Source organism: Bubalus kerabau, chromosome 16 (assembly GCF_029407905.1).
Source record: "Bubalus kerabau isolate K-KA32 ecotype Philippines breed swamp buffalo chromosome 16, PCC_UOA_SB_1v2, whole genome shotgun sequence".
In the NCBI taxonomy this organism is placed as follows: domain Eukaryota; kingdom Metazoa; phylum Chordata; class Mammalia; order Artiodactyla; family Bovidae; genus Bubalus; species Bubalus kerabau.
This window is the reverse complement of record NC_073639.1, coordinates 76,348,288-76,375,231: the sequence shown is the minus strand read 5'-3', so window position 1 is coordinate 76,375,231 and position 26,944 is coordinate 76,348,288. Positions and strand designations below refer to the sequence as shown.

General features: G+C 63.1%; 1 protein-coding gene across 1 annotated transcript; it reads right to left on the bottom strand.

The window, feature by feature from the left end:
• Positions 1-21,795: 21,795 nt before the first annotated feature.
• Positions 21,796-26,721, bottom strand: LOC129629806 (RIMS-binding protein 3A-like). Its single transcript, XM_055549970.1, has one exon. The coding sequence runs from the start codon at positions 26,719-26,721 to the stop codon at positions 21,892-21,894; it is 4,830 nt and encodes a 1,609-aa protein (XP_055405945.1). The 3' UTR covers positions 21,796-21,891.
• Between the last annotated feature and the right edge of the window lie 223 nt (positions 26,722-26,944).

Below are 26,944 nucleotides of genomic sequence, written 5' to 3'. Positions count from 1 at the left end.
ACCCCTTTCCCACGTAAACACGCCCAGAGTGACTAGGAATTGGGGTTCGGCTCCCAGGGCTGTCCTGGAGGCGGGCCGGGGCTGGGCTGCCTGCTGGGAGGGACCCGCACCATCGCCCACCCGCCCGAGGCACCTCCCAGCAGTCAGTGAGGCAGTGGTCCAGCCCAGGGCCCCTCCAGGTCGCAGACTCCAACACCCAAGTATGAAACAACTCAAGAAGCTAGAAACCTCTCTCACGCCAACCCACGACTCTCAAAGACCTAAAAGACAAAACAGACTGTGTCACCTTCAATCATCGCTTTTGTGTCCGAGACGAGAAGACACTTCCCCACTAAACAACAGGAAGAACCCCCTCAGGGTGGAGGTCCTTCCCGGGCAAGGGCAGCCACCCCCGCACCCGCGTGGTGGCACAGACACCCCAGCGGCCGGCACCCAGGCCCCACAGCCTGCCCACGACAGTAATAGAAACAAAACCCAAACTGGAGGGCAGACGGCAAGGACGGGGCTCACCCCTGACTCAAGACTGAGGGCGGACTTCCGGGCGGAAAAGAGAGCGCTCAGACTTCAGAAAGACCGAGACGGGGGGCGCGCAAGCCCCAGGAGCCAGGCAGGTGCAGAGCCCCCTGGTGGCGTGCGGGCTGAACCTGGGTCAGGAAGAGCTGACCACAGGCACGTCTGCAGCCGCCAGCAAACGGGGGAGCAGGGCAGCCAGACCCTAAAGGGGCACAGGGGGCCCTGGGCAAGGTCAGAAGCAGGGGAGGACGGAAGGAGGGACCAGGGACCAGAAAGGACTCGACACACGAGAGGTTTCTGTTCCGGACGCTGGACGTGTGCCCACCTGGGAAGAGCCTGGGGCGCAGCTGCTCACAGCTGGCACGCTTCTTAGGTAGGATCAGCGCAGGGCCGGTCCCCGGGCTGACAAGCAAGCCCACCCAATCCCAGACTAATCACAACAACCCGAGGAGAGAAACAGCCCCAACGGGAAGGAAGGAACCCCCAAGCCCAGCAAGGAACATGCAGGACACCGAGGGACCACCTCCAAACCTCTGAGGGGACCTCGCCCCCAACACAGGCGGTGTCGGGAGCGAAGACCCCGCACGCCTCGTGGCCAATTAGCAAAAAGCCAAAGCGATACTGGAACAAAGCCAACCAAGACTTTAAAAATGGTCCACGTCAAAAAAAAAAAATTCTTTACAGAACACCACCACCAGAAACCTCTCATCAGGGCAGACGGGTTGGCCAGCTGAAGGCAGCAGCAACCGACGACACTCTAACCGTCCGGGGTCCAGCTGACACCTGCGGGGGACGGGGAGGGGCTCTGCAAACCCCAGTAGGCACGCCCAGGAGGCGCGGGACAAGGCCTGGGACTGGGGTCAAAGGAAGCCATGAGCAGAAGGGTCTGCCCGGCCTGGAGGGCCTCCCGCCACGGCCCAGGGGCACGCCAAAGGTAACCACCAGGTGGCTCCGGTCCACGACCGTAAACACAGGAGCAGACGTGCCTCAGGCACCCCCCAGTTTTTAAAAAGCGTTTTCAAGGATAAAACTAAGGAACTGCTAAGGAACACACTACAGCCTGTGCCCTGGGCCTGAAGTGCCCGCAGGGACACTCAGAGGAGGTCCCACCTGTCCAGCAGGCCCTGTGGCCGACCAAACAGGAGAGGCTGAGCTCGGGAAGGGAGTGAGAGAGGAGGGTCCCAGGGACTCAGCAGGAACACGCTCACAGCGTCTTCAGATGGGACTGGAAGGGCCGTCTGACGTTAAGGGGCTGCGTCCAACGACAGAGAAGTGGACAGCCCTCTGCCCCAGGAAGCGAAGCGGCCCGAGGGGGTGACCGCGGACTGCTGAGGCGGGGCAGAAAGCGGGCCTGCAGTGACCCGCGGGACGGGGCGCAGCGACTCCCAGCAGGCGGCTGAGTCTCAAAGGCACAACCAGCCCCTCACTCCACAGACTGGGCAAGCCCGCCATCCAAGGACCCAGAGAAGCGTGGGGAAGCGGCACGCGCCCACAACTCAGAGGTGGGGACCCCAGGAGGGGCCGCACGCCTCTTCTCACAGGGGCGACGTGTGCGCATGCCTCGCACCACCACCTCAGGTCCACGAGAGCCGGCGTGCTGGCTGCGGGGAGACAGAGCTTCCGGATCCAGGGAGGGGCCGCCCCCAGGGTCCCCCAAGCCACGAAGCCGGGGACGGGAGGCCCGCGAAAACTGGGGCTTCCGGGGCCTGGCCCACAGGACGCGCCCAGGAGCGCCTCCCCCAGGAGCAAGGCAGGAGCTACAAATCCAACACAGGTGTCCCTATGACCCGGAGCCGCCAGGCCCGAGTAACCTCCTCAAACCCAGGTCCATCCAGTCATGCCCCGGCTTAGGGCTCTCAATGGACTCCCTGGCCTGGATAAAGTCCATGTCGGGGCTGGTCTGTGGAGGGCTTCCAGAGGGCCGGGCCGCCCCTCCACGGCCCCCGAGCACGCCCGAGGGCCTCCACCTCTGAGAAGCACCCATCTCTCCCACCCACCGCCGGCACCCAAGGGGCTCCCAAGGTCAGGGACCCTGTGTGCCCTCCAGCTGGCAAGTGGGCCAGAGGGGACAGGCCGGGCTGAGGGGAGGCGGCCCCTGAGACGGCGGCCAGCCTTGCTCTTTCCGACACTCAGACTCAACAAGCCTCTGACGCTGCACCTGTGACTAACTCGAACCTGGAGGCACAGAAACCCGGCAGCCCACCCTGCGCTCACACCCAGCCCAAGTGTGCAACACCAAGCGCCTGTCATTCGGAAAACAGTCGCTCACGGAGCTGATCAGATCTTCCCGATGCGCTCCGACGTGGTTAAAGGACAGGGCTTCTTTCCCTCGCCGCGGCCGCGTCACACGAGACGCGGAGGCCTTTCTCAGGCCCCTCCCTGGCCTCGGCACTGTCAGCCGTCTCCCTCCGCTGGGAGGCTCCCGTTCACCCGAGAAAAGGTCCCCGGGTCTGAACCACCACCTTGCCCGTCAGCCCCTCCTTCACGGGCAGCAGCGGGCAGACGGGGTGCCGTCGCAGACACGGCCTGCCCTGCTCGCCCCAGAGAACGCGCGACGCTGTGTCCCCTGGAGTCGAGGCTCACCACTGGGCCTTTTGCACGGCCCCCGGAGCGGCAGCCTGGCCCAGGCACCCAGGGGAGCACCATGGCCGGCACCGAAGTGCGTGTCAGCCTGTGGACGGGGGCCGGTGGGGAACGTCTGAGCATTCTCAAAGTCCTGAGGACCCAGGGGTCTGCAGGCCACGCTGACAACAGCTGTTGGCCACCACCTCAAACACTCCTACCCCCTCTCCGGGCACCATAGGACACGTGGGGACACAGGCTTGATGGCAGGGCCCGCTCCTCCAGCTCACGGATGGTCACCAAAGGCTGGATACCCAGGTGAGGGCTGCTGAGAAGAGCTGTTTTTAAAGACAAGAAAGGAAACGGCACTTCAGACGGCCTGCGAGAACAGCCTCAGCAGCAGGGCTCGCCGCCTGCCAAGCGGGCAGCCCCGCGAGCCAGGCGCAGAGGGGCAGGGTGGGCTCCCGGGGCAGGGGTGCCGCCTGCCCAAGGCACCAAGCCAGCCGCCCAGCCCTCGTCAGCGTCAACACGCATGGAATGCAGGCTGCGGAGAGCGCCCCTACCCTGCCCACAGCCTCGGGGCGCAGGCTCACCCACCGCGGCTCCAGGGCACCCGGGCCTGGCCCCCACCGGCCGCCTCACGGCCAGGATTGCCCCGACCCCCCAGGCCCTCTGCCCAGAGACAACCCTGTGCACCCACGCTGCCAACACCTCGGAGGAGGACCCACCAACTCTGACCTGCCCTCATGGAGGGGCAGAGGCCCAGGCCCCAGGGGCGGAGGGGAAAGGCTGTTTCAGGAGGGGTCCTCCCGGCCCTGCAGCCCAGGGAAGCAATGCCAGTCCACACCCGGTCCCAGGCAGTCATGGCCCCCACCCGGCGGAACCCCGGCGGCCCTCCAGCGAAGCAGCTCACCGCCCATCACCCTTGAGCGCGAGCCTGTCCCAAGGGCTCACTCTACCCCCAGAGCCCCACCAGCGGACTCCAGACCACGTGTGGAGCCTGCCTGGGCGGCTTGCACAGTGGGGCTTGCCCAGGGGTGCTCACACAGGCGTGCCCATGTAGGCCAGGCCAGGAGTCCCAGAGGGAGGCCCCGTTCTCTTGTCCCGCCACCCCCAGTGCCCCGTCTGGAGCCGCGGGCACCTTCTTCCTCCCGGTGTCCAAACAGAGCTGCTGGGAAGAAACCGCCAGCCCCTCTCCACCAAAGGGAAGGGCCTCGGGTCCTGGGAGGGCGGGTGAGGAAGCCTCTACACAGCCCAGAACCGCTCTCTCTCACGGCAGAGCCCACAGGCCCCTCTGCCAGACGCATGGGCCACGAAGAGCAGACAAGGGGTGCCCGACTGCCCCGAAGACAACTCGGCCCCCGGCTGCGCTTCCTACTCCAAAGGACACCAAGCGGGCCAGTGCCGCCCTCGCCACACCCGGCAGCCCAGCGGCTCACCGCCCGCCTGCAGCCGCCCAGAGCAGGCAGGGGCTGAGTGCCGGCTGCCCTCGGACGGAACAAGCCCGGGACAGAGGGCCGGCCGGCCAGGACTCACCCGAGGTTCTGCCCCCAGCGCCCCTCCCAGCCCTCGCCCCACCTCCTGACCCCGGTCAGGGGCTCCCTCACACACCTTCCCAGGTAACAACCTCAGGGACCCTCTCTCCCAGACACCTTGAGATCCAGGCGAGAAAGGGGGCAGGACCCAATTCCGGGGGCCCCAGCGGCAGCCCCAGGCGGCTTGTTTGGGAAGCAGGAAGAGCTCCCAGGTCCCCACGCCTGGGGAGAGAGGCCAACCAGGGCCTAAGAAGGCAACCCGGAGACCAGAGCAGGCCATCTGAGACCCAAGCAGGCCCAAGAGCGGCACGAGGTTCCTGGGACCTCCTAGAAGGTGCTCCCTAGCACACACCAGCCTGGCGTCCCTCCCACAGCCACCTGGGGAAGAGGGGCCATGAAGAGCGTGAGCCCCCCACACCCGATGCTTCTCCAGGACCCTGGAGCCTACAGGAGGATCAGCCGGCTGGGCCTGCTCTGTAAGCACGACCCCACAGGCAGTCTGGGGCCACCCCTGCTTGTCCAAGGGGATTCACCACTCCCTTGACCCTGCTATCTACAAAGATCCACCTCCTGAGAAAGCAATTGTGGGATCCACTTCAAAGGCTTCAGGGAATGTGGATATGGGCTCCAGGTGACCCCCGCGGAGCGGAGCACCAGGGCCCCCACCGGGCAGCACGGACTCGGGGCCAGGTGCAGCCCCTGCCCGTCACAGGGAGAGGTGCCCAGGAGCCGGGGGTGCCGCCCCAACATCCTGGCCATAAGCTCTGCACCCTCTGCTCATCCATTCTGCAGTTACTCACCAGAGCTCACTGGTAGCTTCCGAGCAGCACAGGCAGGAGAACCGCAAGGCCAGTGGGCAATCCCACCCTTTGAAGGCCTGTGAGCAGGCTGAGGAGAAGGCAAAAGGGCAGAGACCCCAGCCTGGGCGAGAGAAACCTCCAGCCACCTGTGTGTACGTGGGGGGCGTTCCCAGGGCACGGGGGCAGCCCCTCCTCACTCTCGCGAAGAACCCACCCCCCGTGGGTTCTCCAGTCCTTCTGGGGAAGAAGCCCGAGGCCAGTGCGCACGGCGACCACTCCAGGGCCGCTAGAGGCCCGCTCCCCACCTGGAGGCCCCCTCCCCACCAAGCCCGGCCCCGCCTTCCCTTGGGAGCCTTGGAATTCCCAGGAGCGGGAGCGCCCCGGGCGCCCCCAGAGGCCGGCCACCTGCCCTTCCGGGCTCCTCCCTCCGCGCCCACACCCACGTGCTCGGGAGGCGGCCCCTCACAGGAAGCAAGCACGCACGGAGCACACTGGCGGCGCCCGGGCGGAAGGGCCCGCTCGAGCCCCCAGGCCACGCCCCCACCCCACCCGCCCGGTAGGGGGTCTCCGTCCGCTCGAGGCCTGGCCACACCCTCCCGGGCCGCGCGCCCCGGGCCCTCCCCTCCTGGACAGCGGTGGGGCCTGGAAGCGGCTCCCTCCAGGTTTAACCCCCACCCCCCGACCGAGCGCGCGCGGAGGGGGGGGCCCCCACTCGCAACCCCACCCGCCCCCACCTGCTTTTCTGGCTCGGCTGCTCCCAGGAGCCCTCCCCCAGCCTAGGTCCCTAACCCTCCGGCGAGGCCCCTCCCAGCAGGAAGCGCAGCCCCGCAGCCGGGCCGAGTCAAACTGGCCCCGCTGGCTGGCAGCCCCTAACCCAGGGGGAGCCAAGCTGGGATCCGGGAGCCCCCCCAGCCCCAGGCTGTGACTGAACCCCTGGTCCGCGAGGGCGCTGCACCCACAACACAGCCCGGGAAACCAGCAGAGCCTGCACCTCCGGGCCGAAGGCGCACCGCTCAGAGGCAAGGCTGAGCGCTAGAGGGCAGAGACCCAGGCCAGCCCCGGGCACACGAGCTGAGCACCACATCTGTTCTCAAAACACTTCGCTGAGCAGATAAAGGGCCCCTGCACGGCCTCGCGGGTGCCCGACAGCAGTGGGGGTGCCGGCTTCCCGGAACCGGGCACCTACAGGGCCACGCTCCTGTCTCCCTCCTCTTGACGGAACCCCGGCCCCGCCTTCCCAGACCGCAGGGCTCCCCGTGACCACTCTGCCACAGCCGGCCCGGCGGCCCTCAGCACCTCTTCAGGTGCCCCCGTGTCACCCGGGGGCACTCCCAGAGACAGTGTGCCCGGCGCCTTCCCCAGGCTGAGCTCTGGGGGCTGCAATACGTGCAGGTGAACTCCAGCTCTGTTCCCACTTTAGAAACACGTTGGAGACACCGAGGCCCAGAGAAGCCCATCCCGGTCCAAGGCCGCTGGAGAGTAAACAGCGCTGAGGCCAGTGCCCCTCACTGCCCCCAGAGGCCCTCCTCAGTCAGGCGCCCGGACCAGGACCGGAGGAAGCTGACCTGTGGTCTCTCTGCAGACGCAGCTGGGAACAAGAGCCCTCCCCACCCCAGTGATCTGTCCCTGGTGGGGGGGTGGGCACTGGCCCTCAGCCCCGGTGGGCAAGGCAGGCCAGCCGTGGGTGGGGCCGACTGCTGGAGGCCAACAGGCCGCGCAAAAAAGCAGGGCGGCGGGTCCCCTGGGTAAACTGGACTTTATTCCTTCCTCGCTCCTCGACGCTCCAGAACTGCCCTGCCAGCCCTTGCACGGGGGCGAGCTCCGGCTCACAGACACTGCCCCCGCCCGCCGCCAGCTCCGGGCAGACAATGAGGACTCCGGGAAGGCAGCAGGCCTGTCAGCTCAATAATGCAAAACCCTGTTGCTGAGTCCATGACAGCTGACTTCAAGTGGATCGGAGGCTGTGCTTATTAACAAAATGAGAAACCTGATCCATGGAAAGAAAACACTACGCAGGGATTAATCCAGGGCTGCAGCTTGTGGAGAAGGCCGGGCTGCTGGCCAAGACCGGGCAGGGAGCACGGGACGCGGCCTACCTGTCCCTGGCAGGTACCTGGCTGCAGGACAGGGCACATCACCTCCACCCCCCTCCTTCCAGCAACTGCAGCAATCATTTCAGTTCTGCTTTAATTAAAGGCCTGGCTCCCTCAGGCTGCTGCTTCCTCTCCCCAGAGCCAGCAACCGGAGGAAGATTTTTCTTTTCAGGAATTGCTTGTAAAAGCCGAATGACTAATCTGCAAGTCCCAACAACTGGCAGGAAAACACTGCAGAGAGAAATCCTGGGCGCAGCCCCAGCACTTGAGCCAAATGGCCGGAGGAGCTGGGCAACGGGCGCTCAGCAACACCCCACACTGGCCCGCAGGCGGCTGGGAGCCCAAGGGAAGCAGACCAACTTGGGAGCGCTGCCGCCAAGGCAGGTGGGAAGCTCCCCGCCAGCCTTCCCAGGTTACCGCCTGCCCAGAGGACCTCACAGGACTGACTCCCCTGGCAGGCAGGGCCACTTACTGCAGACTTCAAGTATCAGCCTCTCACCCCCACCCCCATGGTGCTAAGAGCCCGCTAAACCAGCGATCTCACCGCACAGCTTTGTCTCTGGAGGCCAGCCGGTGGCCAGCCCATCTGCCTTTCCCCCCCCCCCCCAGACCACTGCAGCGACCCTGCTCTCTGCTAAGCGGAAGCCCACTCCCAGAGCCAGGGCTACAGACCAGCCACATGGCCTGTGTGTGCTCTTGAAAATGTCTGCTGAAAGGCCCAGGGAGCCCAGACGCTGGCAGATGGGAACGCAGGAGAAGAGTAAAGCCAGGAGCCAGGAAGCAATAAACGCTAGCTCCAGAAAGGGCCTGGTATGTATGGGTGACCCGGCTCCATCCCTGCGGCCGGGGGTGGGGGCCTGGAGAACACCCCCAGCAGCTCTGGAAGGCCCCTCCGCTACCTGCCACCTCCCCCCTCCCCCCCGCACAGCCATGCGTCCATCAGTCAACAGTCTTCACCCACAGGATTCCTACGGGCACGGCTCGGCCCCTCCCCCCCGCACAGATGTCAGAGAGAGGGGTGGCCTCCCCGGGTGACAGTCCTGACGGGGGGAGGGGGACCGGGACCCTCGCTTATCCAGATGTGCTTGGCAACTGCTACCGGCGAAACACACCGGAGGTGGAGGGGACCCGAGAAACGCGAGATAAATAACTTCGAAACCGTCCCGGCCCGGGCGGATCCGCAGCGGGCTCACTTCCCCGGGGCCGACTCACCGCTGTTCTGGGTGGGGCCGCTCTGGAGCATTTTATCTGGGCCGCGTCCCCTCCTCGCCGTAAGTCACTAACCCCCCGCCCAGGGACAGGCATCGCCGCCTCGGCCCCCACCACTCCACCCCAGCCCCGCCTGCGTGAATATGAACCACGCTGGCAGATAAACAGCGAGTGACACGCCGGGCGCTGCGGCCCCCTCCCCCTGCCGGCCGCCCCCTCCCCCAGCCCGTCTCCCTTCCTGCCGAGCGGCCGCCCGCACCAGAGGTCTGGGGGCAGGGCCGCGCGCCCACCCGCCGCAGGGCCCGGCCCGGGAGAGCCCCTCCAGGCCGCCCCTGCCCCTGCCCGCGCGCAGCCGTGCCCTGCGGGCAGCGGGCCGGGCACAGCAAGAAGCCCCGCGAGGGGCGGCGGCGGCGGCGGGTGCATAAAGGGGGCCCGCCTGTCAGGCAGCGCGGTTCCCCGGGCCGCTCGGACCGCAGCGCGGAGGAGCAGGCACAAAGAGCCGGCGCCCGCCGCCCGCTAGCCCCGCGCGCGGGGGGCTTTGTGCCGGGCCCCGCCGCCTGCCCCGCTCTCACACACACACACACGCACACGCCGCGGCGGGCGGGCCGGCGGCCGGGGGTCCCGCCCCCCTCACACACACACACACACACACACACACACACACACACACACCCCGCGCGCGGCGACCCCTCTGCGCGCGCCCGCCCACGCCCCTCTCCCGGGGGCGCGCCCCGCGCCCCGCACCTCACCTCGTGTGCGTCGGCGGCGGCGCTCGCCCGCCGGCCGGCTGGCCCGCCCGCGGCCTCTTCTTCGGCGCCGCCCGCGCCCGCCCGCGCCGTCCGTCCGTCCGCCCGCCCCGCCGCCGGCTCGGCTCGGCTCGGCTCCCCGCCCCGCGCGCCGAGCGCCTCTCACAGCCGCCCGCCCGGCGCCATCTTGGAAGCTTGTGACGTCGCGCCGCCCGCTCACCCCTGACCCACATCTGAATGGGCGAGCGGCGCGGCGGGGGCGGGGCCTGCTGTGGGGCGGGGCCGGGGGCGGGGCCGGGGCGGCCGCTCGGCGGCGGGGGGGAGGGGCGCGCGGGTGGAGCCCGGGGACCTGGTCGCCCCCCGCCCACGGGTGCAGGGGCGGCGCCGCGACCTCAGCCCCGGAACGCGCGGACCGCACACCCTAGAAGGGGGCTCGGCCCCCCACACTCGGACCGACCCCCCCCACGCCTTGAGCCTGACCCTGACCCCAGGCACCCCAGGTCCGTGCCCCCGCCGCGGGCGGCCAGCGTGGTCCGCAGACGGCCTTGATCTGCAGAAGGAAGCCCCCGCAGCCCGCCGGCCCTACCTGCCCCGAGGGCACGGGGGTCCCCCTCGCCGAGCCCAGCTGGCCCCTTCCGGTGGCTGCAGCCCCTCGCGGGCCCCTGGGGTCAAGCGACGCGCCCAGGTTGGCAGCCGGGACTCAGGCTGTTCGGAGGGGCTGGAGCGGGCCAGGGACTGCGACGTGCTCGAGGGGGTCGCTTGCTGGACCTCTCCTTACTTTGGACACCAGGTAAATACAGGACATCGCACCTGAAGTCTGGGAGGGACCCAAGTTTGCCGACAAGACTAGAAGCGCGTTCTTCCAAATAAACTTGTACGTTTAATGAAACCCTAGTTGGACAGTTATCAGACTTAACAAAATTCTAACTTGACCTGGAGGAGTAAACAGCCCCAAACAGCTATCATTTCCCGCCTTGGGAACGAAAACACGAACGAGGGTGGACTTGCCCTAACAAATGAAAGCAAATAGTGAATGAAGCTACTGCACTCCAATCAGAGCACCTTAACCCAGAAACAGAAAGCCTGCACACAGGTCCCAACAACGGAGAGAACGTGATGCAAAAGGGAGTATGGAACGTCAGTGGCGAACCTAAGACAGCCCAGGAATAAGCTCACGGGGGACTTACTGAAGAAACTCCTGAAAAGCTGTCAACGCCCTACTAAGCCAAAGACATGCAAATTAACAGTTTTGTTTGTTTGCATTTTTAACAAATCAGAAATCAGTTTCAAATGTTAACCTTCACACATAGTCAGAGGTCTGGTGGGTAATCTTTCTCCTATACTCCTGGAAGCATATAAATTGCTTCAACATTCCTGAACATGAATTTGCCAGTGGAAGCCAAAAATAAAAATGTTTTAGAATGATCATTACTTTGACAGTAATTCTTTTTCTGGAATTTTGTGCTAAGGAAATTAATGGCGTTTGTAGATTGCATGCTTGACTGTCGTCTTTATCCAGACTGGATTTTGAACCCTGGTGCCAGGAGGCACACCTGAGACTTATAGGTAGTCCCTGGTCACTCATCTAATTTGCATTTGAAAATTAATATATGAGGAACAATCCTCCGTGTCTTTAATAACGTGTAACAGGAGAGAATGTGTATATGTTTAATTGAATCACTTTGCTGTGCTTGAAACTAAAACAACTTTATAAATCAGCTGTTTCAATAAAATATTTTAAAATTAATGTATGATTGTGTTTTTCAAGTGCCTTTTGAAAAATCATACACAAAGTAAGTGACAGAAGGCAATTGGTTAAGCTGTCCACAAGAGAGAATGGTGACGGCACTATGAATGGTGTTTACAAGGGCATTTTACAATCTAGATGCGTGCAAAGGATACGAAGCAAAAAATAAAGATGAAAGCAGACTACAAAATCGTATCTATGTGTTGCATGCAGAGTATTGATCCCTGGAAAAGCAAATGAAGAAAATACATCAAAATGTTTACAGAGGTTCTTCCTAGGGTTTGGGATTTTTTTTTTTAACACAAATTTTAATGTTTTATTATAAAAATAATATCTCTATTTGGAACAATTCTAGCTATACTGTGTTTTAAAAGTTACTGATTCTCATCCTCCCATCTGCACTCTGAAGTAACGTCACCTGAGCTGTGCATTTATGCTTCCTTCTCTGACATCAGCATGTGTCTCTTCACGTGTCAGGAAAAAAGACCTCACTTTTTTGAAACTATAAAACAATACGCTATATAAGTGGTAGGTCACTATAAAACCTACGTTTGCCCTTTGCCCCTAAGACTCATCTCAGACATCTTTCTAGTGTGTGCCCAGGTTCATTCTCTAATAGCTGAGAACATCGCAGTGTATGAAGTTTCCATAAACACTTCTCTTAAGCATGGCTACGGAGGTTTGGAATTTTAAAAAAGAATTTTTTTAAGTCCTTAGATATATATCTTACATATTCCTGCTTTTACATGTGTCGAATAGTTTTCTAGAAGCAAAACCTGTGGTTAAGGGATATGTGTGTGTTTGCAGTTTGAGTAGTTCCTGCTGAATTTACTTGCCCAAAACAGTGTAGCGATTCAGATCCTGCAGGTGAGATTTAATTTTTCCTGCTTCTTTAACTTTCCAAAACATTCCAAATTTTCCATACTTAGTACCTATTCCTTTTCAAGTCGGGGGGCGGGGGCGGGAAATCTGGGGTGAGGGTAAGATTTCTAAATCACCATGAGCAAGGCTCTCACCATGTCCCTCCTAGTTACTGGCCAGTCTCCCATGGTATTCCCACATCTGGGGTCCACCACCAAGCCCATTTCCTGCCCAGCATTTTATAAAATCCAAGTGTAATTATTCTCCCGCAATATTACTCCATAGCTACTTAGAAACCCGGTGGAAAGTATTGATGTACAGTCAAAACAGCAGATTTCAAAATTTTGTTTTCACTGACAGCAACCTTGTAAAGCTACATTTGTGTGGAAAGGATCCAGAACTAGAAAAAGCACAGGGTGGCGGGCTGGGAGAACCAGTGGGAGCCAGATATATTTTTCTTGTCTCAGCTCTCTGGATTGTATGTGTCTGTACAGAACCTAACCTCTCCGATCAACTTTCCCATCAGTCACTTGGGAATAGTCATGGCACCTGCCTGGGGGGTATCCCAGGAGGATCCAATGAGAGGAGGCTGGGCAGGTAGAGCAGAGCCAGGCTCCAGCAAGTCATGGGCGAAGGAACTCTGATTGCTGCGTCAGGGAGGGTGGCTCAGCAACAAAGGAGAGCTGATCGGCTACTTCTTTACAAAATTGAACTATCGTTGATTTACCATATTGTGTTAGTTTCAGATGTACAGTAATGTGATTCAGTTTACACACACACACACACACACACAAGACTTTCCAGATGGCTCAGTGGTAAAGAAGCTGCCTGTCAAGCAGCAGACCCGGGTTTGATCCCTGGATCGGGAAGATCCCCTGGAGAAGGAAATGGCTACCCACTGCTGTATTCTTGTTTGGAAAATCCCATGGACAGAGCAGCCTGGGGGCTACAGTTCACGAGGTTGCAAAAAGTCAGACACAACTTAGCAACTAAACCACCACCATATACACACAAACACATATATAGTTCTTTTTCAAATTCTTTTCCCACATAGGTAATTACCAAAAGCGGAGCATAGCTCCCGGTGCTACACAGTCGCTGCCTGCTGCTCATCTCTTTTCTACATAGTAGTGTGTATATACTACTTCCAAGTATCTGGGTTATCCCTGCCCGCACCCCCCCACCATCTGCTACTTCTACCGTCATCTCTTCTGATATAAAAAAAAAAAAAAAAGGAAAAAATAAAACACAAAATATCCCCGAAGGGTAAATCACTGCTTCTTCACAAGACAGCAAGATTTAAAAAATACAGATGCCCAATTAAAATTTGCATCTCAGATAAACAATAGTATTTTAGTGTAAGTATGTGCCATACAATACCACATCTCACCTGCCTCCCGTCCCCTGAACCTGTCCCAAGCCACATCAGAAAACTCCGTTTCTTGTACGTGCTGCGACTTCTCCCATCCCCGGGCACCGGCACCCCGGGCTCCTGTCACCTGAGCCACCCTTCTTCCTCCCCGCCGACACCACTGTCTGAAGAGCTCATAGCCAGCTCAGACATCACCCCCTTTAGGAAGGGCCCCCACCGCAATCCCAGGCTGCCTGCCCCGACCCAGCGCGGCTGCTGGACAGGTGCCTTAAGGGCAGGAAGACTGTCTTGTTTGTTCTTGTAGACCCAGTACCCAGCTCATGCCTGACCTCAAACAGGCACGCGATGAAAAGTCAAAGCGGTGAATGAGTCTCTCCAACCCCCTTCCCTCCACAGCAATGCACCCCATCTGTTGCTTCTCCCAAGCCACGAGGGCCTCGTTCATTCCCGTCACAAGGGGCGGCGTGGCAGGTGGTACGCACAGGGGACAGAGCGGCGCTGCAGAAACTCGGCGTCTGGGTCTTCCAGCAAGGAAGCTGAATTTCCCTTGGAAGGGCAGCAATTCCGCCTGAATTCGAGTGGCTGGTACCGGCGGCCAAGACTCTAGGGACTGGCAAAGCACGTCACACGCTTGGGCTTGCTGCTCTTTGACATCATAGGAGAGGCGTATGTTACTGCCCCGCTTTACAAATGAGGCCCAGAAACGTTGAGGTCACCCTCCCCAGGTTCCACTGCAGAGTGTAGCCCCAACTCCGACAGGCAGCCTCTCGAAACATCTGAAGAAAGGCTGTCCCCACACACCTTCTGTCCAGTGAAAGCCCTGCCTGGGGACAGGGTCTCTCCCTCACCAGCCCCACCCCTCACTTTGCAGTCCTTCGGCCCCAGGCAGAGCCAGGCACCCTGAACACCCAGAGAGGCCACAACCCCCCTAGTTGAGTGTCATTCAACTAGACGTTGACACCTGACACCCTGCCTAGGACTGTGATGAGAAACAATTTGGGGCGCGTGTGATTGAATAGATAGGTGCGACCCAAACGCCAGACTCTGGGTGGAAGGCAGGGCGAGTCCAGGCAGGGGAGCAGAGCGTACAAACTCCTGATGGGACAGAAAGCTTTGCGGGGCACCCAGAGGAGGAGGCTGGCAGGGTAGGTGTCAGGCGCAGAGGCTCACGGGGTGTGTGATGAGAGTTGGGAGGCGGGCAACATTGTCAGCCTGGGCCAGAGTCTGGGGTCTTGAAAAAGTATGTGCGGGAGGCATGCGGGGGAGCCTGGTCCACGGGTAAGCCAGAGGAGGCAAGACAGCCCTGGAGCCCAGCCAAAGACAATGGCACCGTCCCTAGACAGGTCAGGAGGGGTGGGAGGTTTATACTGTTAAGTCGGCGGAGACAGTCCGCCAAGTGGGAGAAGCAAGATCCAGAACAGTGTGGACCATGTCATCACCTTTACAGGTTTTAGAAATTATAAATGTGTTTCCATTCCCGTCATTCAGTGGCTAAGTCGTGTCCGACTCTTTGGTGACCCCATGGACTTGTAGCCCTCCAGGTTCCTCTGTCCATGGAATTCTCCAGGCAAGAACACTGGAGTGGGTTGCCTTTTCCTTCTCCAGGGGATCTTCCTGACCCAGGGATCGAACCGGCATCTCCTGCTTGGCAGGCGGATTCTTCACCCCTGAGCCACCAGGAAAGCCTGCTTCCATTCCTATATATGGTTGTAAATTCCTAAAGAAAGCCTGGGCAGGAGACCCATGGGAGTAGTGGGTGTGGGGGAGGGGTGGGGAACGAGTCTTCACATTTAACTCCAGGTGCTCCCTTATTGTTGGATTGTTAACATCATGTCTATGTATTGTTTCTGTTATTTCTTTATTTAGAAAAACAGGGAATTCCTGGGTGGTCCAGTGGTTAAGACTCTGCACTTCCACTGCAGGGGGTGTGGGTTCATTCCCTGCTTGGGGAACTACTGACATCCCACACGTGGCACAGCCAAAAAAGAAAGAAAGAAAGGGAATGAACCAGGAAGTAAAGCCAAAAATCTCAGTGAAGCCTCCCTTTCTTGGAAAGCTCTGCCGACCCCCTGCTTGCTTGCAGACTCTTGCGGGCCTGTGCCTCGCACTCCTGATCACCCCACACCTTGCTCCCCAGGTTCCTGGTAGCCTCCACCATCAGACTGGCAGGGTCTGTTGTGAGGTCTGTCTGCAGGAGACTGCAGCCTGGGTGCCTGGCCCCGGTAAGTGGACGGATGAAGGTCCCGGCTTTGAGTGGGGAAGGCTGGCAGGCCTGTTTCTGGAGAAGCCCATGGCGAGGCAGTTGGAGCAGGATCCAGATCCTGGCCGGGCCACTGACGCCCGCTGCCTTTGAGCTGACTTCCATCAGCCTCGGTTTCCCCGCCTGTGAAATGGGGTCGCGAGCGGTCTCTACTCATATGGCTCGGGTGGGCAGGCAGGAGCCTCTTGATGAGGAGTGGGGACAGGTGGGCAGAGGGAGGCAGGAGGAGAGAAGGCAGACCCTGAATCCCAGCTGGGGGGGCAGGGCCTGGGGGGCTCTGCCCGGTTGGCTGCCAATGGGATGGGGTGGACCAAGGCTGCACGGAGTGGGGAACCCTGGGAGCTTCCAAATTCCAGCGTCCCTGTTTGCTTTGCTTTGGGGAGTGGGGGGAAGAGCCTGGGGGTGGCAGGGGCTTCCTGCCTGGGGGTGGCAGGGGCTTCCTGCCTGGTGGGGGAGGGGCCAGCTCCCTCGTGGCTGCACACACCAGGAAGCCCCTGGGCTGGGGCAGCAGCCTCTGGTCGCAGTCACGAGGGAGGCTGGGCCCAGTGGCCCTTATCTGGCCTGACCTTGTGGGGCTGACCACTCCCTCCTCTGGAAAGGGTGGCCCCCTGCCCTCTGGGAGGCCTCTTTTCTCCTTAAATCCCGATGACCCCGGGCTGGGGCCCCAGCACCCAGTTCTGCCCCTTGGCCCACCACCCTGGGTGCTTCACCCGCCCCAGCCCGCACTACCTGCCTGACGCCTCCCCCCGAGCCCCTGGGGCGTCTCTGACTCAGCAGAGTCTTGCCCGTCCGCTGCCCCCTCCCCCGGAGCCCTGCACACAGAGGGCCCGGTTGCCCAAGCCCTCACTGCCGGCCACTCCCAGGCACTCCGGCCCTCCCCCACCAGTTCTACCAATTTGAATTCCTGACCATCCCTGCCTCTGGTCTCCTCCCTAGACCCAGGCCCTGCCCCCAGGCTGGGGGAAGGAATCGTCCCGTAGATAAGGGCAGGGGGCAAAGGGACGCACCTGGGCTCAGACCCCCTGCTCAGCCACCAGTTCGCGGAAAGACCTTGATGAATGACCTCCCCTCTCTGAGCCTGAGTTTCTCCATCTGTGAAAAGGGGAAATAATTACACCCCTGGGAGGGTGGCCTCCAGCGTACGTGGGCTGGGGCACTGGCTGAGGGCTCCCTGAAGGTCAGTTCTCACCGGGAAGTGTGGCCACCGAGAGCCCCGGGCCAAGCCTTTCTTAAGGCGGCGTCTGGTTTGATGTCTGCTCCACGCCAGGTCGCCAGGTCAAGATGCCTGCATGCAGGGTACGAGGAGGGGGGAAGACCCAGTCTGATAGGATAGGCAGCAGAGTTAATGAGTATCCAGGCCAGGGGACGGTGCCTGCAGGCTGTCCCTGCTCCTGGGAGGGGCAGCCGAAGGCAGTGGGGGCAGGTGGGGTGGCAGTGGGAAGGCTGGTGGTGGGCAGCTGGAAGGCCAGGCTAGGAGAAAGGGACTGAGCCGGAAGGTCCCGGCCTCCAGGTGGACGGCCTCTGACCAGCACACCCTGACGAAGGGGATGTGGCTCAGGGGGTCCCTCAGGCTGAGGTCGATGTCCTGGAGGCCCAGCCAGGTGGGCAGTCTGTGAGGTGGTCAGGCCCAGAGGACCCCAAGAGAAATGCCAGATGGCTCAGAGCACAGGGGGCACCCGAGCCCAGAGCCAGCTGTCCAAGACCAGGGCTCCTGACGGCGGTTGCTGTTCAAGTCATCTCCAACTCTCTGCGACCCCATGGACAGCAGCACGCCAGGCTCCCTGCCCATCACCATCTCCTGGAGTTTGCTCAAACTCATGTCTATTGAGTCAGCGATGCCATCCAACCATCTCATCCTCTGTTGCCCCCTTCTCCTCCCGCCTTCAATCTTTTTTTTTTTTTCCCGCCTTCAATCTTGCCCAGGACCAGGGTCTTTTCCAACGAGTTGGCTCTTTGCATTGGGTGGCCAAAGTATTGGAGTTTCAGCTTCATGACTCCTTCCAATGAACATTCAGGGTTGATTTCCTTTAGGATTGACTGGTTGGAGCGCCTTGCTGTCCAAGGAATGCTCAAGAGTCTTCTCCAACACCACAGTTCAAAAGCATCAATTCTTCGGGAACTTCCAAATACAGGGCATTTTGTCCCAGAACAGACCCATGGCCGACCCCACCAGCCACTGGGAATTTGGCAGGCTGGCTGGCCCTGTAGGATGGACTGGGATTCCCCTGGCATCAGCATGGCCCCAGGAACCCTCTGTGCCTGGGGTCTGGAGCTGGCCTCAGCTGGCACTGTGCTCAGCTTTACAAGAGCTGAGTTGGCCTGTGGGGCTCTGCCTTCCGTGGAACCCCTGACCTCACAAGCCGCCCCAACCCCACCTCCAAACCTGACCTCCAGGGGTTAAGACAGGGAGACCACGTGCCACCAAAAGGTGCTGGAATGAGTTTCAAATGGGCTTTGGGGGCATTTCCAAGCTTTTTACATCGTGACCTCCGTGCCGTATGGCTCTCGTGAACACAGATTTCACACAAGGATTCTGAAAGTGATCAGTTAGCAAATGTGTTCTGGCAGAGGGCAGAAGGGGGCCGGGCCCTGAGAGGCAGAGAGAGATGGAGGGCGGACCCTGGGGGCCGCTGGGTGACGGGGGCGGGGGTCCCGGGCCGGGAGCCTGAGGGAGGGCTAGACGAGCCTCGCAGTCACCTTCAGGCTGGCGAGCAGGCGCAGCTCTTGCCTCCTTGACGGTGACGGGGGCAAGGGAGAAACCAAGCCCTCCCCGTTGTGGGACAGCAGGCCCAGGTTGGCGAGGGGCCGAGCACAGGCCAGAGGGCCCCGGGCAGAAGTGGCCGGTGCCCAGACAGGCTCGGTGACCCCGGCTCCAGAGCCCTCCTGACCCTGCCCGCCTGCCCACTGCAAAGATTCCTCTGCCCTCTGGCCAGCGAGCCTTCCACCTCACTTCCCCCCCGGGCAGGTCTGGACAGGCCTTGGGCCTCCAGGTCGCCTGGTCCGTCAGGGAGGGGCGGGGCGCATCTCCAGCGGCTCATCTGCTCACACCTGTGCAGCCTCTCCCTGCCCCCCCCCACCCAACAAAGGCTCCAGGGCCCCAGGGGAGAGAGCTGGGCCCAGAACCATCCACCCTGCCGCGGACCCCTGCCCCCATCCCCTGCGCCCGCTCCGACTTCCTCCATCCTCTCTTGAGTCCTGAACCTGGACCACACGCTCCGGCCCCAGCCCGGCCCCATATGAGGAAACAGAGGCTCCAAGAGCCCCCACTCGGCCTCCCCTGGACGGCTGCTCCGTGGTCCTGCAGCCGCGCAGCCTGCCGGGCTGGGGCACTGACGCCTCCCGGGGCCTCGGGGAGCCTGGGCTTTGCTGGGCGGCAGAAAGTGTGTTGGAGGAGGCTTGGGTGTGCTTTCACGGAAGCCCCTGGAAGGATGGCCCCTGTGGGTTCATGGAGGGGGCTCTCCAGGGTGCCCTGGGGAGAGGGTGGGCAGAGAACAGGGCTGGGTGGGGCCCGCGGAGTCTGGGAGCCTGTTCCTGGCCGCCCTGACCCAGGTGCGAAGCTGGGCAGCAGCTGTCTGTGCTGCCATCTGGTGGTGGCGTCAGAAAGCTCCGGGCCGTCTGGAAGCCCTGGGGAGACCGGTCCTCCTCATCTAGGGGGTGGGTGGGCACCTGTCCCAGCCCCGCCCCTGCCCCGCCTGGGCTGCTGCTCCGTGTGTGCACCCCCAGATGTGCGATCACTGACTCTTCTCGGGCCGGGGCCTTCGTGGCTCCCACTGCCCAGGACGCCTGCCCCCGCCAACCCGCCTCACCTGCCTCTGCTTCCGTGATCAGAACCAGAGCCCTCCTCTGCTGCCCAGGGTCCATGCCTGGCTGTTCCGGGGGGTGGGGAGGCCCGGTGCCAGGTGTGAATCCCCCCAGAGCCCTGCATGGGAGCCACAAACAGGGATGGTCAAGCCCTGCTAGCTCCTGCCTTCCACAGGCATTTACTGAGGACCTACTAAGCGCTGGGCGATGAACGAGCCGAAGTCGTCCTTGCCTTGGTGGGGCTTCCATCCCAGTGGGCGTGGGGGCAGGGGTGGGACGTGGCCGTAGAAGCACCACAGGTGAGAGCAGGCGTGGGCAACGGAGAGAAGCAAAGTAGGGTGGGCGCTGGAGGGACACAGGCGACTCTGCCGCTCTGCAGCGCGGTGAGAGCCCCTGGCCGACGGGCAGGGGGGGCGCTGAGAGAGAGCTGATGGGACGACGGGGCTGGGATCATTCTCCTGAGGTCACCTGTGTGGTTCCCATGGAATGACAGCTCAAAGTGTTAGTCACTCACTCCTGTCTGACTCTTGGTGACCCCATGGACTGCAGCCTGCCAGGCTCCTCCGTCCATGGGATTCTCCAGGCAAGGATACTGGAGTGGGTTGCCATTCCCTTCTCCAGGGGATCTTCCCAACCCAGGGATCGAACCCGGGTCTCCTGCACTGCAGGCAGATTCTTTACCATCTGAGCCACCAGGGAAGCCCGGATTCACAGCTACTGTGTTTAACTTTGAAAGTGCTGGATTAGGTTCCTGTCCTCTCGCTAAACCGTTGTTGCTCTCCCAGCAAGTGGGGGCCATACCTGCGCCCCTCTCAGGCTGTGGGCAGCCCACCAAGCCCACAGCCTGACCCCGGGCGCCGGGAGGGGCCAGGCCAGCCTCCCGTGCTCTAGCAGCTCCCTCGCTCCCGGTGGGCCTCAGGGTCCACTCTGGGCTGTGAGCTCGCAGATGCGATAATGCGGAAGACTGTGAGAGCCAGGAGATGTCTGCACACCTGTGTCTACAGCAACGTGATTTACAAAACAGGGGGAGCAACGCTGACAGATGAACGGATGCGCAAAATGTGGTCCGTACAGTGGATGATAATTCAGCCTTAAGGAGGAACGGGACCGTGACCCCTGCTGCCACTCGGATGACACCCAACGACGTTGTGCCCGGGGAGGTAAGCCAGACACCAAAGCCCGGGCTTCTGGTCCAAGTCCACTGACACGGTGTCCATAGAGGAGTCAAAGTCGTACCGTCAGAAAGAAGATTAGAGGTTACCAAGGCCTGAGGGAGGGGACAGGGAGATGTTGTGTAACGGGGGGTAGAGTTCCAGTTTGGCAAGAAGAAGAGACGTCCTGGAGACTGGTTGCTCAACAGCGTGAACGTACTTAGCACGGCTGAGCTGTACACTTGAAAATGTTTGAGGTGGTAAAGTGTATGGTATGGATACTTCACCAGCCAAGGAGCCTCCGAGCTGGCCTTCTCATTGGAAAGCTGGTGTCTGTGTGGACAGCGGGCAGGGGGCATAGCCCTCAGCGGACAGCTTCCTCCCCGGCTGAGACGTGAAGCTTCCGCTCATGAGGGGTGAGTGTGTGTGCGCTGCGCAAGGCCCCCAGGCTGCTACCCGCATTCTCTGAGGATACGGTGGGTCACCTCGAGGCCTCTCCGGGGCCTGCCCCTCCCTGTTCCTGTCTCAGCCCCGGGCACGGCGTGACAGCACCCTCTGGACCTGAGTCACCAGCTTCCCCGAGTGCCTACCCGTGGCTCCTACCCTCCTTAAAGAGCTGCGTCCAGCTGCTCCCTTCTGCCCCTACGGAAGGTGGTGCCCTTCTGATTGCAGTGGGGACCTGGGTTGAGCTGACCCCCCCCACTAAATGGTCTTCTCCCCCCACCCTCCGCCCGGGGAAACACGTCTGCAGCCCTCCAGGGCCCCTGGACAGGCAGGGAGGGGGAGGGTTGTGCTTGCCTCCTCGGTTGCACTTTCACTCCTAAAGTTCTCTTTTCTTTGTTTCTATGAACTTTTAATGAGGATTTGAACAGAAGATAGAAAAGTAACATTCTGGTCACTTTTTTCTTTTTTTCTAAGAGGCAGGCTTTTCTTTAGACTTCCATACTAGGCAACAGCTGAGAGAAGCCAAACTCCCAGAGGAAACAGGTCTTGAGGAAGGAGCTGAGGAAGGACCAGACCGATGGCCCAGATGCCTGCGATCACCAGCCCGCCAACCTCTTGGTAGCGGCTTGTTCTTTCTAGAAACGGTTCTGTCCAGACTTAGGCCTTGCTGCCCTTGAGGCCTGGGGTGGCAGAGGGTTCAGAGCAGCAGTGTGTGGAGCAGATGCCTCAACGCCTGGCGGTGGATGCCCGCGTGGGGCACAGGTGGCCGGAGCTTCCACCTCTGCGGGGTGCTGCGCTCACTCCTGGAGGGACATGTGGTCCAGCAGGTGGGCAGGGACCAGGCCTCTGTGCCCGCCCAACTCCCCGTAGTAGAAGCCCTTGTCATCCACAGGCCCGTGGACGGTGACCACGTCCCCTGCCCTCAGTGACAGCTGGCCCTTCACCGGGCCCCGCGCCAGCCAGTCCTGGGGGTCATAGTCCAGAGCTGCCATCATGGTCTTTGGAGACCAGAGTGAGGAGGAAGGCCTTCCAGGGCTCCCCTGTGGCAGGGGAGAGGAGCCCTGAGGCCCGGTGAGCCCCTCGGAGTCATCCAGGTGTCCTGGCAAATGCCACCTGCCATGGCCATCAGTCCACTCCGTGCCCGCATCCACCTCGGCCACCAGGTGACTGGCGATGCTGCCCACCGGCCCGCTGCATTCACCGCGGCAGAAGCCGTGGGGGTCTTGAGAGCCCCCCACGCTCTGCGGCTGCCCTTTCCGGAGGGCCAGCTCCCCCCCTGCAGCCTTGGGGGTGGCGGACATGGCCAGGGGCTCGTAATTCGGGAGGGTCACAAAGATTCCAGCCGGAGGGCCCACCCTTGTCCCCGGTGTTGGGGCGGCACCCCTGGGCGTCCCGAGGGCCTTGCTGCACCGAGCAGGACACGGCGCTGAGCTGGGCCCCCGGAGCCGGCCCCCGGCCCTGGCCCCCAGAGCTTGACCTTGTGTGCTCCAGCCCCGAAGTGCCCGTCTCCGCTCTCGCCCCTCTGCACCCTGCCCGTCCTCCTGCCGAGTGCCACTGAAGTCAGACGCTGATTGCTGGCTGCTGCCCAGTTCTGGAGGGGTGGACGCAAGAGCGTCTGCCTTTTGTCTGAGGACTTTCCCAGAGGCAGCCTTCTCCTGACGCAGCTCCTCGCCAGGCACAGGCTCAGGGGACAGATGGGGGACTCCCGCAGCAGGGGTTGGGACGGTGAGCACCCACCGGTCCTGGGTCCCCTCCCTGCCAGGCTGGCCCCGCGGCAGAGGTGGCCTGTGGCTCCGGGGACGCTTTTCAAAGAGCCGGTCCTTTTTGGAGGGCTTCTGGGCCTCCGCGGGCCCCTGGGCTTGGCTGCCTGAGCCTGAACTGGGACCTCCTCCTTCTGAAATCAGTTTGGGCTCCGGGGACCACCTCCTTGGGGGTTCTTCAGGGAATGCTTCGAGACACCTGGCCCGGGGCTCCCCGCAGCTTCCGGGGGTGTGAGGGCGGGCCTTGGCACTCAGGGGTGTAGGCCCCAGCCTCCGAGGGCAGACGGGGAAACTCCCACTGATGGCAGATGGGTACCCGCAGGTGTAGCCGAAAGGCAACATCTCTGGCCAGTGGAGACACGTGAAGCAGTCGTGAGGGATCTGGGCAGGCACGGAATCCAAGGACTCGCCGCAGAGCGACGTGGTTCTCACTGAGATCTTCTGGCATGACGCGGGCCACGGGAGCTGGGAGAGTTCCAGCAGTGTGCTCCCCGCAGTGGCCTCGGCCACATCCGCCACCTTGAGCCCATCAGCATACACGGCGTACCCGGTGACCGGGACTCCGTTAGAGGACCCAGCCGCGTCGATGGTCACAGGGAGCCAGCTGACCACCAGGAGGCCCGGGGAGGGGTGGCGCTCCACCAGCACGTCCAGTGGAGGGTGGGGGGGCCCTGCCAAGGGTGTCTCAAAGGTGACAGCGGAGGATGTCTTCTCCCGGCAGGCCTGCAGCGAGTCGCCAGGTGGGCGCACCTCCACCCACACCTGGTACCTCGTGCCGGGCTGCAGGTGGCGGAAGGTATAGCTACTCACGCCTACGGGAGTCAGGGCATGCTCCCGGTTGTCCAGGTACACCGCATGGGCGTGACTGCCACCCACCCAGGCGACCTCGGCCGACGTGGCCGCGACGCTCTGCAGGTGAAGGCGCACGGGGGTCGTTCGAGGGACCCTGTTGGTCCCTGGAGGAGCGTTGGAGGACCCCTGCCTGTCCCCGCTCTCCTGGGAGCCCAACTGGCCAGCTTCCGTCTTGGTGTCTGAGACCTCTGTTGCCACTTCCAGCCTGGAGCCCACCCTCGCCACTGGGCACGGCCCTGTGTCTACTGCCGCCTGGGCTTGCCCAGGTAAGAAGCCGGGACTGGGGTCATCCTTCCAAGCTTGGCCCTGCCCAGCTGCCGGGAGCCGAGTGGGGCCTCGGTCCGGGGACTCAGTGGGCAGGCAGCCCCAGATGTCACCGTCAGGGATCTGCTCCACCAGGTTGGAAGGCACCAGCCCCTGCCGGCCGTCCGCAAGTGCCCCTTCATAGAAGCCGTCTTCATCCATGTCGCTGAAGATGTACACGTGGTCCCCAGGCGTGAGTGGCAGCTCACTCTCAGGGTGCTCACTGGGCTCCTCAAATGGGTTGTAGCTGTACCGAGCCAGGAAGATTTTGAGCTTGGGGGTGGCCACGGAGACCTCAAAGCCCCCCGCCTCCAGAGTCGAGGGCAGACTGTCCTGCTCCAGGTCCTCGGCCTCGCTGCCTGTATCGGCGTCCAGAGTAGGGCAGGAGGGCACCGTGGCCCACGCAGACTCCACCTCCGAGGAGGAATTAGACTGGGAGCCGGTCCTCTGGGGCTGGGGCCTAGAGTCCAGAGGCTGGCCGCTGGAGTCTGGAGCTTGGGGGGCCCAGGCTGGCTGCCCGAGGGCAGCTGGGCTTTCCAGCAGGAGGTCTTCCTTCCTGTCCTGTTTGTCTCTGCTGGGCACAGGGGACGCTGGGTTCGCAGGCCCCAGCTGAGGCTCGGTGCCCCGGCTGTCTTGGGGAGGGTGGGCAGGCTGACGCTGTCGCGCCCACATCTCGCCCCGCGCGGCCTGGAGATCACACAGGACCTGCTGCAGGTCGTGCTGCACCTGCTGCTGCCAGTCCTGCCTCTGCGCCGCCTGCTGCGGCAGCTGCTCAGCCAGCAAGCACGCGGAGTCACGCTGCCGGCACGCGCGGCCCAGCTGCCCGCGCACATGCTTGTTCTCCGCCACCACCTTCCGCGTCCAGTCGGCCTGGGCCTGCAGCCGCGCGTTCTCCTTGGCCAGCCAGGCGCCCTCGCGGAGCGCCATCTGCAGCTGCGCCTCAGCCTCCTGGCCCCGCCGCTGCGCCGCCGCCGCCTGCGCGCCCAGCTCCTCGCATTCCTGCCGCCGCGCGCTCAGCTCGCGCTCCAGCGCCCGCACTTGGCGCCGCGCCGCCTCGCAGGGCGCGCTCTGGCCGCCCGCCTCTGCGCGGGCGCCGCCGGCGGCCTGCTGCAGCGTCAACTGCCATTGCAGGCGCAGCACCTCCCGCTGGGACTCGCGCTGCAGCCGGTCCAGGTCGCCGATGCTGAGCCACTGGGCGCTGGCGGCGCCCTCTCCGGGGAGCGGGCCGAGGCCCGAGGCGACGCGCGCCTGCAACAGGTGGCACTCTTGCCGCAGCTCTTCGATCTGCTTGTCCTTGGCCAGTAGCGCGCTCGCCTGCTCAGACAGGTCCCGCGCGCGCTGGTGGGCCAAGGCCTGGCAAAGCTCCAGGCCCGCGCGGCTCTCTCCGGGCACCGGCGCGCTCACGGCCCTCAGGTTGGCCTCCTGCAGCTTGCGGGCCCGGTCCTCCAGGCGCCGCGCGAGACCGGTCAGCTCGGCGCGCTTCCCCTTGAGCCGCTTCGCCTTCTCGTCCGCCTCGTCCGGGAGGCCCAAGCGCCGCAGCCGTACGTTCTCCTCGCGGAGGCCGGAGCAGCGGCGCGCCAGCTCCTGCAGCGCCTCGGACAGCTCCGAGTTCCGCCTCAGCAACTCGCAGTGGTCCGGGCCCGGTGGTGGGGGGCTCAGGGCTTCGCAGGGCCGGCTCCCCGCCTCTTCCCCCTCTCGCATGTGGCTGGGTATCTGGCGCTCCGATGGTGGCGGCGACGACGGCGGCGGCAGGGGCCTCAGGGAGCCCGAGAGGGAAGCGTCTGGCGAGGAGGACTCGGGGGCCCTGGGGTGACTCGGGCTGCCGTCAAGAGAGGGGCGGGGACCCGCCGGAGCCAGGGAGTCGAGCGAGCTGGCGCGCGCGGGGAGCGGGCTGTCGGGGGAGCGGGCGCGCGCCGCGGGCACTCGGTCGAGGGAGCGGGAGCGCGCGCGGACGCCCGCGCTCCGGCCGTCCCGGGCTCCGAGTCTGCGTGCGGCCTTGGCGGCGGCCTCGCGAGTCGGCTCTCCCAATGGAAGAGGGGCGTCGGGGGCGCTGGGCAGGGCGGGGTGCCAGTGAAAGTGCTCCAGGATATACTTGAGAAACAGCCGGCGCTCCACGTCGAGCGCGGCCTCCAGGTGGCGGATGCGCGAGGCCTGCTCGCCATGCGTCTCCCAGCGCAGCTGCGACAGGACCTCCTGCAGGCGGCACCGGCACCGCGCGCCCGCGTCCTCGGGCGGCCCCGCGCGGCCGCCGCCGTAGCCGCGGCTCAGCAGCTCCTCGGCCAGCTGGCGCTGCAGCTCCCGGGCCTGGCGCGCCACGCCGTCGCGCTCCCGACGCAGCACCTGCTGCAGCTGCCGCATCTCGGCATCCTTCCAGCGCAGCAGCTGCCGGATCTCGGCCTCGCGCTCCCGCAGCACGTCCTCCCGCAGCTGCCGCAGCTCCCGGCTGCGCTGCGCCTCCCACTGGGAGCGCAGGTGGTCCGCCAGCTGCTGCCGCTCTCGCTCCGCCTCTTCTCGCAGCTGCCGCGCCCTGGCCGAGAAGCGCCGCCGCTCCGCCCGTCCGCGCGCCCGCTCCTCCTCCAACTCCGCCCGCACCTTCTCCAGCTCCCGCCGCTGTTCCTCCAGCGCCGCCGCCGCCGCCGCCGGGCCTGGAGTCGCCGGCTTCTGGGAGGCTGCGCGGCCGCCGTCCGCAGGGCTGGGCGAGTCCTTGGTCATGGTGGCCGCGGCCGGGCCAGACACCGGACCTCGTCTGGCCCGGGCAGCCTCTCGCCAACGGCCGCCGCCGCCCCGGGCTGCGGCCAACCGCCCCGCGCGCCCCTTCCGGTGCCCGACGGTCCTCGCGCGCCCCTTCCGTCACTGGGTGCGCTCTCCCACCTCCTGCGGTGGGCGCACGGGCCCTCGCTCCTCTCTCCGCTGCCTATGCAGCGCTGGGCTCCAG